The sequence below is a fragment of the Polyodon spathula genome, chromosome 48 (assembly GCF_017654505.1).
Source record: "Polyodon spathula isolate WHYD16114869_AA chromosome 48, ASM1765450v1, whole genome shotgun sequence".
Lineage (NCBI taxonomy): Eukaryota > Metazoa > Chordata > Actinopteri > Acipenseriformes > Polyodontidae > Polyodon > Polyodon spathula.
Genome location: NC_054581.1, coordinates 33109 through 48661, shown reverse-complemented (window position 1 = coordinate 48661; position 15553 = coordinate 33109). Strand labels below are relative to the sequence as shown.

At 47.7% G+C, this 15553-nt stretch overlaps 1 protein-coding gene across 1 annotated transcript; it reads left to right on the top strand.

Annotated features, from left to right (window-relative positions):
* The first annotated feature begins 1985 nt into the window (after positions 1-1985).
* On the top strand, positions 1986-15349 carry LOC121306496 (insulin receptor substrate 1-like). Its single transcript, XM_041238234.1, has 2 exons — positions 1986-3633; positions 11489-15349. The coding sequence occupies exons 1-2, from the start codon at positions 3279-3281 to the stop codon at positions 14314-14316; spliced, it is 3183 nt and encodes a 1060-aa protein (XP_041094168.1). The 5' UTR covers positions 1986-3278; the 3' UTR covers positions 14317-15349.
* The last annotated feature ends 204 nt before the right edge of the window (positions 15350-15553 follow it).

Genomic DNA, 15553 nt, shown 5'->3' with positions numbered 1-15553 from the left:
GGGCGCTGTCCACTTTCATCTTTTCAAGCCACTTTTTCTGCCAGTAACACAACCCCAAAGACACTGCTGAGGTGGAATCACCTAGGAAGTGCAAACGTACCAGATTTCCAGAGAATAAGACAGAGAACCCTGAGGCAGTAGGAGGGCAGGTTTTAAGACGCATGTGTGTTTCTTTCACAACTGCACATTTGACCTCAAAAAACAAAAACGATAGCCAAAAGTGTTTAACGATATTTTTTGGAGGCGGTGTGGTTCAGTGGTTAAAGTCCAGGACTTGTCACCAGACGGTCACGGGTTCAAATCCCACCTCTGCCACTGTCTGACTCTCTGTGTGTGACCCTGAGCGAGTCGCTTCACCTCCTTGCGCTCAGCGGATGAGATGTTAAATCAATCTCCTACTGGAAGTGACTCTGCATATAATGCGCAGTTCACAGCCTGCCTCTGGAAAGCGCTTTGTGATGGTGGGCCACTGTGAAAGGCGCTATATAAAGATGTTATTATTTGAGACAAAAGTTTTGCATCCCCCTCTAGAATTAACTAATGTTGCTTCATAAAGTTGAATGAAACTTGCTAAATAATGTTAACATATTGAATTACACACCGCTTTGTAGTTTTCCCACATCACGAGAAATAGAAAAAGTTGGCATTTGGAAATCTAACATGAAATACTACTGTGCTGCGGTTATGGCTTCCGGCATTTTTTCCAATATCATTTTGTAATATCTTTGATTATATGATGCTAAATAAAAGTATGTTATTATTGATTTTTTTTTTTTCTTTTTTTAAAACTACATGACGTCTCAGTCCTAAAACTGTGGGTGACACAAAACTTTTGTCCTAAGCTGGACACAGCGAAGTAAAACAGGCAACGTTAATGCAGGCTGAGACATCTGCTGTTACCGCTAACATACAAACAGAAAAGACATCTTTCAACACACTGGGTAGCAATGTGGTGCTTGTGGTTAAACACTGCTATTAGTGTCCCAGGAGAGAGACAGAAAACAAGACAACAACTGTATTTATGAAGCGATAATTATCTCTTTGCTTGTCTTAGACATTTTCCAGACATAAATTCACAACAGCTCCTAAGGGTAAATCCAACCCCAGTCCTGGAGAGCACTTCCAGTCCAGGTTTAACTGGGGAGATAATGAGGGCCTGGCAGGAGTCACACAGTGGCAGGAGGTGGGATTTGAACCCGTGACCTTCTGGTGATAAGCGCTGATCTTTAACCATTGGATCACCTTGCCTCCTATAAATATTATTAAACCTTTTTGGCTGTCGTTTAAAATCGCTCATAATGGATCAAAGACGTGTGGAATTAAATTGTTAGCTACTAACAATGCCTCCATACCTGTGTACTGCCTATTTTTTCAATGTTGTGTATGTTGGACAACGGGAAGCAAAGGGTTAATCTAAACATGAACTTTTACATAAGTAAGGCGTGTCTTTGACAACTCTGGGACCACCGGAGGTCTCACTTCAGGGGAAAAATTCTGGCATAACTTGTCTGTTTCCTTCTGCAGCCTCTAAGCCGGGGAGCGTCAGACTCGGCTCCTGGAGGGTCCCTATGGAGCCTCCTGGCTTTCGTTCAACCCCCAGGGGCAGGAGGCTCCCCCCCCCCCGCTCTGCTCCCACGCTGCTCCTGCGCCCCTCGAAGGCTGGAGGCTGGCACCCCTGTTCTGCTCCCACGCGTGCAGAACTACCTTCAATTCAATGTTTGCAGCCTGCAAAGTAATTCCAGAAATCTTCCCCGTCTGGCTATACAGCTCCAAGGTGGAGTTTTGAAAGAAACACATCTGATAGCAAACCCGTGTTTTCATTTTAAAACTTTCTCAGTTTGCACCCATTGCCTTCCAGGAAGTCTGTTACTGATTCACTTCCTTGGTCACCCCTAGCTGGACTGGAGGGAGCCCCCTTCCTCTGGGGGGGGGGCTGAGGGAGCAGTTCAGTCTCCCTGCCTCAAGTCTGCCCTGGACTGGAGGGAGCCCCCTTTCTCTCAGGGTGGGTGAGGGAGAGAGGGAGCAGTTCAGTCGCAATGCCTCCAAACGTTCTTCATTTTTAGATTTTGAAACAAGATCTACACATTAAAGTTGTTCCCGCTTTCAATATACAATATCGATTACCTTAATGAGCTACTGTATCTTCTGGGCACTAGGACCCGGAAGGTCGCCCTGGTAGCCTTTTGCCACTTGCAGTCTGTCAGGAATGTTTTCAAACGCAGTGAACGCAAAGCCAGCTCGGATCGGCTCTGGAGCCGCATTTTCTGGGTAAGAGGAGTGAAAAGTGAACACGTTGGTGACATTCAGCGACGTTTCTCTCCAAAAAAAAACAAAAAAAAAAAGGCGTGTGTTTTTTGTTTTTTTTTTCTGAGGGGAATTACAAATTAGTAACCAAGAAAGAACATTGCAAAAAAAAAAAAAAAAAAAAAAAATGCAACGTGACAGACAGAAGACGGGTGACTTTAAGAATAACACAAGAAAATAAAACGAAAACAAACATTTGGAACACAAAGCAAAAAAAAAAAATAGCAGTCAGCAAGCGTGTTAAAAAGAAAAAAGACGAAAGTAGGATTTTTTGGTTTTTCAGAGAGCAAGCATGTGGCATTTGGAAGTCACAAGCGTGTCACCTGGACCGCCACCCAGTTCCACACGGGACAATGCAAAACAGCAAAAGCAGAAGGATTCACATTTGCGAACAGCTGTTCTAGTGTTATATTTTGCACAATCGGAATTTACAGAAGTATATACACGTTTGCATTAGAGAAAAAGCAAACCGGTGCTTTTCTTAATAGTATTTAATTCGTGTTTTGTGTTTTTTTTTTTGTTTTGTTTTTTTTTGAATGATAAAGCGAATTTCTAGTCTCGAAAGAAGGACCGAAACAGCATGACACCTGGTTTATTTGTAGAGCAAATGTTATTATTATCAGATTAGCTGCAGCTCCCGGCTGTTGTACGTGGCAATGCAAGACATTTTCGGTTTACACAACACACGAAAAATAACAGCTCAGCGTTTTTTTTTTTTTTTTTTTTTTTTTTTTTTTTGACACTAATAACACTTTTAAATAACATTTGTAATGCCTAAGGCATCGCTGATCAGCATAGCAGACGAGACAGTGCTATGTGTAAAGCAGCGTTGCATTGGTCTAGGGGAAAGCATGAGAATACTGCTGCGTTGCTTGCATGCATGCAATGAGACAAACGTCCTTTTAAAAAATTAAAAAGGGGCTCGTTTGTGTGGAAACTGAACCAAGGTAGGGTTAAAGACCAAGTATAATAATATGAACGGCATGGAGAACCAAGCCCCCGATCAGTTTCACGACGACGTGAGGAAATGGGGTTACCTCCGAAAGCAGAAATCCATGCACAAGCGCTACTTCGTGCTCAGGGGGGCCTCGGAGAGGGGTCCGGCCCGGCTGGAATATTACGAAAACGAGAAAAAATTCCGGGCCAAGGCTCCCGTCCCTAAAAAAACCCTGAACTTGGAGACGTGTTTTAATATCAACAAGCGGGCCGACTCGAAGAACAAGCACCTGATCGTGGTCTACACGCGGGAGGAGAGCTTCTGCATCGCGGCAGACAGCGAGGAGGAGCAGGACGGGTGGTACGAGGCCATGGTGACGCTCCAGTGCAAAAGTAAGTAACGCTAGCATTAAACACACAGGCACCGTGTGCGTGTGCGTGTGCATGCATTCGAATGCATAATAATAATATTAAAAAAAAAAAAAAAACGCTGTGCAAATTCAAAGCAGCGATGCATGCATGTGTGTTATTTAGTTCATTTTAATGCGTGTGCATGCTTGTTTTTTTTTGCAGATACATGCTTTTGTGGTATTACGCGTTTGACAGGGTGCGGACACGCTTCATACCGCACGCAGTATAGGTTAGAAAGCCGATGTCCTGTACAGATTGAAGGTGTGTTTACTGCAACACAGCCCAGCGGCTGCAAAACGCAGTAAAGACGTTTATGTGCATGCATTATTTTCTAATGTAAATCGAATATACGGTTATAAGCTGAACAGAGAACCGAAACGCAGAATACCGGTTAAGTGATCGATTCGGATGTACGCGTCTACATTAGAAAGGATGGTCTCGGCTTTTATTGTTCGCTGCATTTATTATAATGAAAAGTTTTTTTTTTTTTTTTGCTTGTTTGTTTTAAAACCAAACTGTGTTTTCAACCTACAGTTCAACTTTATTACACAGCGTTGATTTTCAACTAAGAATTGATAAGTCTTTGCAAAATGTCGCTTTAAACTTCAAAACAGCAATGTGTCAGCCCTCGTTAGAAACGCGATACGTCTTGACATAAGGCGTGCGTTAATTTTGCTTGTAGGGTGTGTGGTTTTATTTGTTTATTTATTTATTTGTAGCGCAGTTGTCTTTATCAAGAGATTACCAACTAACCTGGATAATAAGCATAGAAATACAATAGAAGTGTTGCTCCAACAAATTTTTTTTTTTTTTTTTTTGGAAACGTAGTATAAGTGTGTCGGTATTGAGCTCAAAAACTCAATTCGGGTCTTAAAGGATCCCAGTGATTCAGCATCAACAACATGACTAGGGAACCCATTCCATCCCCTCACCACTCTCTGTGTGAAGAAGAGTCTCCTTCAACAACATGACTAGGCAACCCATTCCATCCCCTCACCACTCTCTGTGTGAAGAAGAGTCTCCTTCAGCAACATGACTAGGGAACCCATTCCATCCCCTCACCACTCTCTGTGTGAAGAAGAGTCTCCTTCAACAACATGACTAGGTAACCCATTCCATCCCCTCACCACTCTCTGTGTGAAGAAGAGTCTCCTTCAACAACATGACTAGGTAACCCATTCCATCCCCTCACCACTCTCTGTGTGAAGAAGAGTCTCCTTCAACAACATGACTAGGTAACCCATTCCATCCCCTCACCACTCTCTGTGTGAAGAAGAGTCTCCTTCAACAACATGACTAGGTAACCCATTCCATCCCCTCACCACTCTCTGTGTGAAGAAGAGTCTCCTTCAACAACATGACTAGGTAACCCATTCCATCCCCTCACCACTCTCTGTGTGAAGAAGAGTCTCCTTCAGCAACATGACTAGGTAACCCATTCCATCCCCTCACCACTCTCTGTGTGAAGAAGAGTCTCCTTCAACAACATGACTAGGTAACCCATTCCATCCCCTCACCACTCTCTGTGTGAAGAAGAGTCTCCTTCAGCAACATGACTAGGTAACCCATTCCATCCCCTCACCACTCTCTGTGTGAAGAAGAGTCTCCTTCAACAACATGACTAGGTAACCCATTCCATCCCCTCACCACTCTCTGTGTGAAGAAGAGTCTCCTTCAACAACATGACTAGGGAACCCATTCCATCCCCTCACCACTCTCTGTGTGAAGAAGAGTCTCCTTCAACAACATGACTAGGGAACCCATTCCATCCCCTCACCACTCTCTGTGTGAAGAAGAGTCTCCTTCAGCAACATGACTAGGTAACCCATTCCATCCCCTCACCACTCTCTGTGTGAAGAAGAGTCTCCTTCAACAACATGACTAGGTAACCCATTCCATCCCCTCACCACTCTCTGTGTGAAGAAGAGTCTCCTTCAGCAACATGACTAGGTAACCCATTCCATCCCCTCACCACTCTCTGTGTGAAGAAGAGTCTCCTTCAACAACATGACTAGGTAACCCATTCCATCCCCTCACCACTCTCTGTGTGAAGAAGAGTCTCCTTCAACAACATGACTAGGTAACCCATTCCATCCCCTCACCACTCTCTGTGTGAAGAAGAGTCTCCTTCAACAACATGACTAGGGAACCCATTCCATCCCCTCACCACTCTCTGTGTGAAGAAGAGTCTCCTTCAACAACATGACTAGGTAACCCATTCCATCCCCTCACCACTCTCTGTGTGAAGAAGAGTCTCCTTCAGCAACATGACTAGGTAACCCATTCCATCCCCTCACCACTCTCTGTGTGAAGAAGAGTCTCCTTCAGCAACATGACTAGGTAACCCATTCCATCCCCTCACCACTCTCTGTGTGAAGAAGAGTCTCCTTCAACAACATGACTAGGGAACCCATTCCACCCCCTCACCACTCTCTGTGTGAAGAAGAGTCTCCTTCAGCAACATGACTAGGTAACCCATTCCATCCCCTCACCACTCTCTGTGTGAAGAAGAGTCTCCTTCAGCAACATGACTAGGGAACCCATTCCATCCCCTCACCACTCTCTGTGTGAAGAAGAGTCTCCTTCAACAACATGACTAGGTAACCCATTCCATCCCCTCACCACTCTCTGTGTGAGAAGAGAGAAATTAATATGTTAACAAGGGAACATTTTTCAGCAGCTTTCATTCCAGTTTATGAAGCAGAATTAGTTCGCTCTAGAGGGTGATCTTTAGTTATCAAAAACAACACACTAAAACAATTGAATCAATTGAAAGTGGTGTTCGTTTAGAAGGGATTGTGTCCAGGTAGATGTTCTAGCCTGTTTTACAGCACTGTGGGCAGTAAATGAAGCCGTTTCATGGCTTCATTGGAGTGCCATAAAAGCATTTCGAAATATTTTGCACTAAAAATAATTTATTACCAAGGAGTGCCTTGTGTTTATTTCCTGCGCAGCGTTTAACAAAAACTATCCTTGCAATTGACGCCTCCCATAGCGGAGCAGAACAATGCCACCCACGTACCCCGCTCACGTCATAGGAGTACTTTTAGCAGATACATATTTTCATTTAAAAATAATGTGGTACTAGTTTGAGAACTCTGTTTGCAAGCCTTGTTCTCAGCTAGCGTTGCACTTCCTTGGTCACCGGGAGAGTGAAATTGTCCCTACCCCTTTTAGGACCGCCCTTTCCTCTCAGCAGCCAACCAGCTGCTTCCCTGAATGACTGACATGCTTCGCAGCCAGTAAGATCCTCAGTCACACTGCCTGAACAGACTGCAAATATATAACGTAGTTTTGTTAAATTTCACAGACGTTTCGTCGGGGTTCAGAAAGCAGGGCTTAATTAAAGGCTGGGGCCGAGGCTTGATGGGAAATGTCATGTGATGTTTTTGTTTGACGCTTTCGAAAAATTTTAAATGGTTAATGTATTAAGTTGACTTTATTCGGAGAGGCAGGCAGCATTAGAGACCTAACGAGTCCCGGCATCATTCTCTGTGGCTTGGATAACAGTAGAGACGATAATGATCGAATCTGGCCAGACCACTGTTAATCCAGTTTCTGACCTATTATTAGCACTGGCACCAGTGTGGTTGGCTCCCTCGCCATTTTTAAAAGGTTTTAAAATAGATTTTCTGACCTCTTACGCTGCCCCTGTTGCCAGGGCACACAGTTTTTCCATATGTCTGAAAAACTGCTTTTCCAGATGTTATGAAACTTGCATCAACGTTTTCTAGCATGCGTTGCTTGTGCGGGGGGGGGGGCTGCACATCTCTCTGCCCTTTTCTCGCACTGTAATTGTCACATGCACCTCGAGTGTGGGGTGCTATTCTAATTCACAGCCGGGCCTTCATCCGCAGTGCTCTGTGCCTGTGATTGGTATCATAACTGCTCCCCCTATTTAAAGGGTTTGAGATCCACTGGCTTGCCCCTTTTCAATCTGTTAGAAAGTGTAAAATGACAGGCCTGTTTGCAGCATGTATTCCCAGAGTCCTGTTTGGAGGACAGTCCAGTCAGACGAGTTCCTGTAAATCAGAGCCATGAAACTTCACGCCGGCTGTGAAGGTCAACGCATAGAAAACCGAGCCACTTTATCATCACTGCGGGGAGCGAAAAAACACCAAGGAATTGATCAGTTTTAGTCTTCGGTTTGTTTTATATCGAGGCATCGTAGAATCTGAAGGGGCTGCAGAATTAACAGAAGCATTTAGACTTCCCTTTTGCTCACAAAATCAGAGTCACTTGCCATAGCAATTTAGTTAAAGTGAATTCAGATAACAGGTCGAGGATGCCAATTCAAAATGGTCAATCAATGAGTCTTTATTTTATATATAGCGCCTTTCATAGTGACCCACCGTCACAAAGCGCTTTACAAGATAGTGAGGAGCAATGCATAATACATTAAATGCAAGGCTAGGATGTGAATTCTAGACACTGTGGATGTGTCACACAGACTCACACGAATAAGAGGGAGTGAAAAACCTGAAATAACAAATTTAGACAACAGCTAATATCAGATACCCGGCTTGAAGAGCACGGAGAGCGAGAGAGAACAGGCGGGTCTGGAGAGCTGATTTGAAGTGAGCAGCTGTGAGAGCCGCACGCACTGAAGCTGGGAGAGAGCTCCAGAGAGTCAGGGGGGGCCATGAAGCTGAACGAGCGCTCCCCGAGTGCGGTGCACTTTTGTCTGGGTTGAAAAATTACAAAGTACCCATCCTCAAATGAGGGCAGTGGCTCTGCGGGGGTTAAAAATCTCTTCACTTGCGCCTTACAAGACAAGGATAATTAAAACACCCTAACGCATATAATAAATAGGGGAGAACCCTGTAAGATGACACCACTGCACACGCACTCAAAAAACCGTGCCATTCATTGTTATGCAGTAAAATCTGGGACTCTCTCCAGCCTTTAACCATTGAAGTCCCCTCCCTGGTTTGTGTAAGCGTTTTTCCAGCGGCTGTGCACAGGAGCCTTCGTCAGCCTTGCCCAGGCATGTGTGTGCATGCACATTGTGGATCAGAGAAGCATTCTGCACGGCGCACAGAACAGCATTGTACAGTCGCCAGAGGCGATCCAATGCACTTTATAAGAGAGACTGCCCACGTATGTGTTTTCAGATTCGTTACCCAAACCATCACTCAGCAATTTGAAAAGCTTCAGGGCACGGAACTGGGAAAACCCTGAATTTAATGGGGCAGCTTTTTTTTTTTTTTTGTCTGTTTTTCGTTAATGGAAAACTACACAGCGGCATGCAATTGAATGTGTTAACTTTGCATCATTCAGAAGGTTTCGTTTGACTTTGTGAAGCAGAGTTTGTTCTGTACGGCGATGCCAAACTTGGCTGTGCACAGCTGCGTTTCTTTAAAAACTGTTGAGATTTGTGTAACAGATTTTGTGAGAAAGAGTACAGCTGTAGATTGATCATCTGTAAGCGAAACACTCAGTGGTGCTAATTTTAGGAACTCTGAAACATCTGAAGCCTCTTTTGAGAGTTTCTAGATGTCTGTAGCAGATGCCCGCTTGCTCCAGTGGTTTTGAAAGACGGTAAACAGATTCTTGTCTGTCGTGACGCAGGTGTTGCGGCCAGGCAGCGCTAGGTCAGGAAAGCAAGGCTTCAATCAGAGACAGCTGTGCCTTTCTGAGGAGCGACAGCAAACGCAGCCTGACTTCACACTGAGCTGGAGAGCTTAAAGAGAGCCACAGCTTTGAACAGGAGAAACGAAAGTCTTGTGCAATTGATTCAGTACAGTTTAATTCCATTCCCTTATTCGCTTTCAGTGACACCGAGTATTTGAAGACTTAACGTTGTAATTGAATAACAGTGTAATTGAACAAGTAATATTGTAATTGAATAGCATTGTAATTGAATAAATAGCATTGTAATTGAACAAGTGGCATTGTAATTGAACACACAGCATTGTAATTGAACAAATAGGACTGTAGTTGTAATTGATGCCCAGGGCTGGTTTGTATAATGACAGGCGTGTTAGTGACGCCCCTCCCCCCACTCCACAGCTGTAAATTCAGATTTTGAGGCAGCAGTCCTGCTGAACAGCTATATCAGCAGACTAGCGTAGCATAAGAATTAGCAATGCAGCGTACGCGTGACTTGCAGTTATGATATTCACAGTCAGTCCTGCAGTAAAACTACAATCACTCATCAGCTGACGTGATTCTTATAGGTGCCCTTGTTCACGTTGTATTGTAATTGCTCCTATCTGAAATCGCTGTCACCCCTTCGTTGTACTCCCTGCCCGCTCTTACTGGACTCGTGTAAGCCAATATTTTTACTGTAAGTTAACGCTGTTTTCTGTAATGTGATAATTCTGCAGTGTGATACTCTGCACTGTAATATTTTATCATGGGGTATTTTGTAAGGTGATATTTTGTAATTCGCCCTGGACAAGGGCGTCCTCTAAGAAATAAATAATAATAAAATAAGGATCAGGTGACAGTCGAAGAGCCTTACGACAAATCAGATGCTGATTTGAGACATTCTGACCAACCAGTCTATGAGATGCAAGTTTCTAACATTCATCTAACAATGTAAAGTAATGCTCAGTCCTGCTTTACAGAAGAGGGGTCCTCTCCTCTCTTTATTGGGCGAGGGGGTGCGGAGAGAAGTGTTAACTGTGCTTTCCAGGGAATTTCAGAACGAATAAAGACTATTCAAACATGAGGAGCACGGCACTGGTGTTGTTTGAGAGAGCTCTCTCTCTCTCTTTATCTTATGCTTCTCTCTCTTTTTCTCTATCTTTCTTTCTCTTCTCTCCTCTCTGACTTCTCTTTCTCGCTCTTTCTCTCTCTCTCTCTCTCTGTCTCGCTCTGTATGGCTGGTTTAGCAGGCTTCATTGCAGACTCTCAGAAGCGTTTCAGCTGATAAGCAGCTCCAGTGATAGCATTGCTTGCAAGAATATTGCAGGCTGTTTGTTTTTTTCTCATGTGATGGAATTATTTCCATACAGGTGTGAGGGTTGGAGTTGGCAATAATTTATTTTGCAGTGTGACTCCTATAATCAGCAGGGTAGGTTAAATGATAACGAACAAACCTGGTGATGCATTTAATAATTCAAAATGCAGCCCCTATAAACACTGTGCTTGTCTGCATGGCGATCTGTCTTGAGCTTTCACATCATTTATTGTTCCAGGAGGCGGTTTGATCACCCTGATAAACCACAGCTGGATATTTAGAGCATTTTACAGCACCCCGGACTGCATCCACCACCTGGCACCTAGGAATGGTGCTGTAAAACGTTCTAATGTTAGCCTTCTGGGTATAAGCCTGTGGATTCCATGCAGGCCGTGTGTGTTTGCACCCTGGGTGTTACTATTTAAAAGGTAGCCAAGTATCATATGCCTATCACTGTTATAAATTACAAGCAAGTCAGGTGTGGGTTGCTGTTTCCACAGACCTTAATCTGCTTTAATCTTAGTCTGCTTTATCTCAGTTAACATTGAGCAGTCCAGGATTGCTGCTGATCAGGGCGGTTCCTGATCCTGCTGTCCCATGTTAATTCAGCCAATCAGGGGGGAGCTCAAACCCTTTCCCAAAGCCGGCCAAAGCGTGGAAGTCACAGCCCTGACCAATCGAGCGGCGATTTTTTTATTTATTTTTTTGTAACACACAGCTCCGGAGAATTGTTGGGGTTGGTCAGAAGCAAAGGGATAGCGTCCGTCCTTTCGGTTTTGTAAGCGAGCGAACGCGACCTCAGCTGCAAGGCATGCTGGGAAAGAATCGCCGACATCCGCCCTAAAACTCGCGTTGCATGGAAACGGCATCTTCTCTCAATCGGGGAAATGTCAGTGTGTTTCTAAAATTTCTTTCTCTTCGGTTCCCCAGGTAAGGCCCACGTGGAGAGCCCGGAGTATGGACTGGTCGTGGAGGCTCCTGGTCCCGCTTTCAAAGAGGTCTGGCAGGTCAAAGTGTGGCCGAAAGGCCTGGGCCAGGCCAAGAACCTGGTGGGGATCTACCGGCTGTGCCTGACCGAGAAGACGGTCAACTTCGTCAAGCTGAACTCGGACGCGGCTGCCGTGGTCCTGCAGCTCCTGAACGTGCGCAGGTGCGGGCACTCGGAGAACTTCTTCTTCGTGGAAGTGGGGCGCTCCGCTGTGACGGGCCCCGGGGAGTTCTGGATGCAGGTGGAAGACTCGGTGGTCGCCCAGAACATGCACGAAACCCTCCTGGAAGCCATGAAGTCCTTGAGCGAGGAGTTCCGACAGAGAAGCAAGAGCCAGTCCTCCTCGAGCTCGTCCAACCCCATCACCGTCCCCTCGAGGAGGCACCACCCCAACCCTCCCCCGAGCCAGGTGGGCTTCCCCCGCCGCTCCCGCACCGACACCTCCAGCACCAGCAGCAACCCCTCCCCTACCCCGGCCCCCAAGAACGGCCACGCCGGCCCCCAAACCGAAGGAGCCAGCCCCACTGCCCCGGCTGTGAGATCGGTCCGTCCCTCTGTGAAGACCCCTCTAAGCCTGGCGAAATCCACCCCTTCCCCAGCCTCCTGCTCCGCTAGCCCATCCTCCAGCAGCGGACTTGGCTCCGAATGTGCCTGCGTCAGGGAGCGCTGTGCTGGGGGCGCGTCTGCGGCAGGGTTCCCCGGCGATTTCGGATCCTCTGACGAGTACGACTCCAGCCCCGGGGAGCACTCGCAAGGCCACAGTTTGACCCCCGACATCCTGGGCGGTTATCTCCCGCTAGGAGAGGCCAATTACATTGCCATGGGGCGGCAGGATGGGCGGAATAGTGGCGCCGCCAATGCGCTGCCGTCTCCACCGGCTCGGAGGGTGTTACGCCGGTCCTCCAGCCGGGAGAGCGAGGCCGAGCGGAGGCTGCTAAGCAAACGGGCCTCCCTGCCTCCCGTGTCCCTGGAGAAGCTGACCCCGGGCCTGCCTAGGAGGAGGGTCCCTCAGGACTTGGGAGCGGCAGGGGAGGAGGGAGAGGAGGACTATGCGGTGATGTCCCGTGATGCCAGTCAGCCGTCCTTCGCTCTGCGCAGCGCGGGAGGGAGCTACCTGGACCTCCCCGGGAGCAAATCTCAAGCCAGCGAAGCAGAGACGATGAGGGACAACGGCTACATGCCCATGCTGCCCGGCGTGGCCAACGGTGGCCAAGACGAGAGAGCAGCTGGAAAAGCCGTCAAGCCGGACGACTACATGACCATGACCCCCAACAACAGCGTCTCCCCTCCCCATCAGATCAACCCCCGGCCTTCCGACGGGTACATGATGATGTCCCCCAACGGAAGCTGCTCCCCAGACCAGAAAGGGGGTACCTGGGGCGGGCACTCGCTAGCCGGGGCTGGAGGGAGCAGCGTGGACAGCAAAGCCGGGAGCGACTACATGAACATGTCCCCCGTGAGCAGCCGATCCTCCTGCAGCACGCCCCCCGATGTTCTGCTCGCCGACCCCCCGAAGATGGTCTTCTCCTACTACTCCCTCCCGCGCTCGTACAAGCACGCCGCCCCTGCGCGATTCGAAGGAGGCGCGCAGACCCCCACCAACAACAACCCGGGCAGGTCTTGCATGACCGGACAGAGCAGCGGCTGGCTCCTCTCCTCCCCCTCCTTCTCCAGCTCCGCCAGCAGCGAGAGCCTGGGAGAGACGGAGGAGCATCCTGGGAGGTCTTCCATGGGTGCCGCGGGGAAAGAGGACAGCAGCGGGCAGAGGAAAGGCGGGCAGCGTTGCCGTCCCACCAGCTTGTTCATTGACGTGTCCAAAGCCAGCACTCTCCCGCGGGTCCAGGAGAACCCTCTCCCTCCAGAACCCAAGAGTCCCGGGGAGTACGTCAGCATTGAGTTCCGTGGCGGTGCCACAGGAGACTTGGGACCTTCAGTCAGGCTTCTGCGAAGACCTCCCTCATGCTTAGGCGGCTACCATGACCAGCTTCAGCAAGACCCGCTGGGATCAGAGTACGTCAGCATGGACCTGGGTTCCCCATTAGCCTTCCCGGTCCAGGAGAGGAGGACGGTTCTGTCGAAGCCCAGCCCCCAAGCTGGTCCAGCCAGCGAACCCTGTCTGAGAGCCTTGCGACCGGAGTCGCCCACATTCGGAGACTACACCGAGATGACTTTCAGCGCGGGTTCCCTCACTCCCAGATCTGCCTCCCCCAAAGAGGAGCCGGATGGGGGCCAGGCCAACCTGGGGCAGGTCTTTCCCCTGCCCAAGTTGAGCCCCAATCCGGATCAGGGGGCGAAGGTAATCCGGGCAGATTTGCGCCGGAGGCACTGTTCAGAAACCTTTCTCCAGCAGCTCAACCCGCCGCCCCTAGTCTTCGCCGATCACCCGCAGGTCGCCAAGCGCCTGGGTTTCGAGAGCGTCTGGGGAAAAGGGGAAGCTGGCAGCGAGCCCAACTCCCAGTCCTGCCTGCTTCTCTACCCCTCGGCTGCAGCCCCTCCACCTCCACCTACCGCCAGTGTCTCCATGGAGCAAGGCCTGAACTACATCGACCTGGATCTGGCCAGTAAGGAGCTAGCCCACCCGGTTCTTGAAGGAGCAGCGTCCGGCCAGCCTACCCCTCCTCGGCTCTACTCCTCTCCCCTGTCCAACGGAGGGGCCCCCGTCTTGGCTGTCAACACCTACGCCAGCATCGACTTCCAAAGGTCGGAGGAGCTGCGTGCGCACCAGAGCAGCTGCAAGGATGGCACAGGTGAGGCGCTTAATCCTTCTTGATTCCTTTGTGTTTGACTGTCTTGTGAATGTCCTTTTCATTTCCACTCCCCTTGCTGTATTGGGAAGCTTGTCCTGGGCGGTCCTGCGTCCTTCTGAACCTGCCTCCGTCTGGAGAATCCTAGTTCATGTTTTGTGGCGTTTTGTTTGCAGGCAGGGTTGGGGTTCCAGTGCCTTTTTAAAATCAATTTTTTCGTTCCGTAGAAGGACTTTGGAATTGGATTTTATATTTTAGAGACACTGTAATTGTTGCGATTGTTCAACTGCTTTCATTTTGAGTACTGTAATATTTAGCATCTCATCCGCAGAGCACGAGGAGGGGAAGCGACTCGCTCAGGGTCACACACAGCCAGTCAGTGGCAGAGGTGGGATTTGAACCCGTGACCTTGTGGTGACAAACCCTGGACTTTAACCACTGGATCACACTGCCTCCTATAAAACCAATTTGAATTGACCAAGAAACAAGTCCTTTGTCGCCACTATTGCTAGAAGCTAATTTTAACAGAACGTTGCGAATTGCAGTTTTGATTGGTAAAGGGTTTGGAATTGATCACAAGGGAATTGGGGGAAAAAAAACAAAACAAAAAAAGGAATTAAACCCCCCCAGCTCCTGTTCTAAGTTCTGATGTTCCACTATTGAGCGACTGTTTCTCTCCAAGTCTGCCTTCGCCTGGCTTTTGGGCATGCCTGGATAAAACGCCAAGCGAAGTTATAAACTGTTTAAGCTTCTCAAACAGGTTTTCTGGAGGAGACTGTACTTCACATTGTGTGTCCAGATAAACTGCAGAGATCCAGGCAATGGAACTGGGTTATCTTGTCTGTTCGAATCGCGGTCGAGCAGCACTGTGTGTTCTTTGCGCTGGCTCCAGATAATAAGGTTGTTTTGATGAAGGAAATGGCTTTGTGCTTGCTTTGTTTTTTAACACTAGAAGGGGGAGGCAGTGCTGTGAAGACTCAATCAGGTGACTTTTTTTTTTTCTGCTTTGCAACTGTGTGCAGATTTTCTATAGAGAAACCATTTTATTATTATTATTATTATTATTATTATTATTATTATTAATATTTTTTATATTTCACCCGCGCTGTTTATTTTACAGATTTAAAAGGCATTGATTTGTAAAGTACTGTATCTCCAGCTAAGACCCCTTACTCACTGTATTTTTCACATACCTCTTTACAGGCGTGCACACTGATAAATCCTCTCCTGATCACTCGTTTTATCACCAGACTCCTCAACAAT

Bases quoted from the DNA above. Each gene is read 5' to 3' on its own strand.
- LOC121306496 (XM_041238234.1), top strand. From the start codon at position 3,279: ATGAACGGCATGGAGAACCAAGCCCCCGATCAGTTTCACGACGACGTG. The intron at 3,634-11,488 runs GTAAGTAACGCT...TCGGTTCCCCAG, and splicing joins GGTGACGCTCCAGTGCAAAA to GTAAGGCCCACGTGGAGAGC.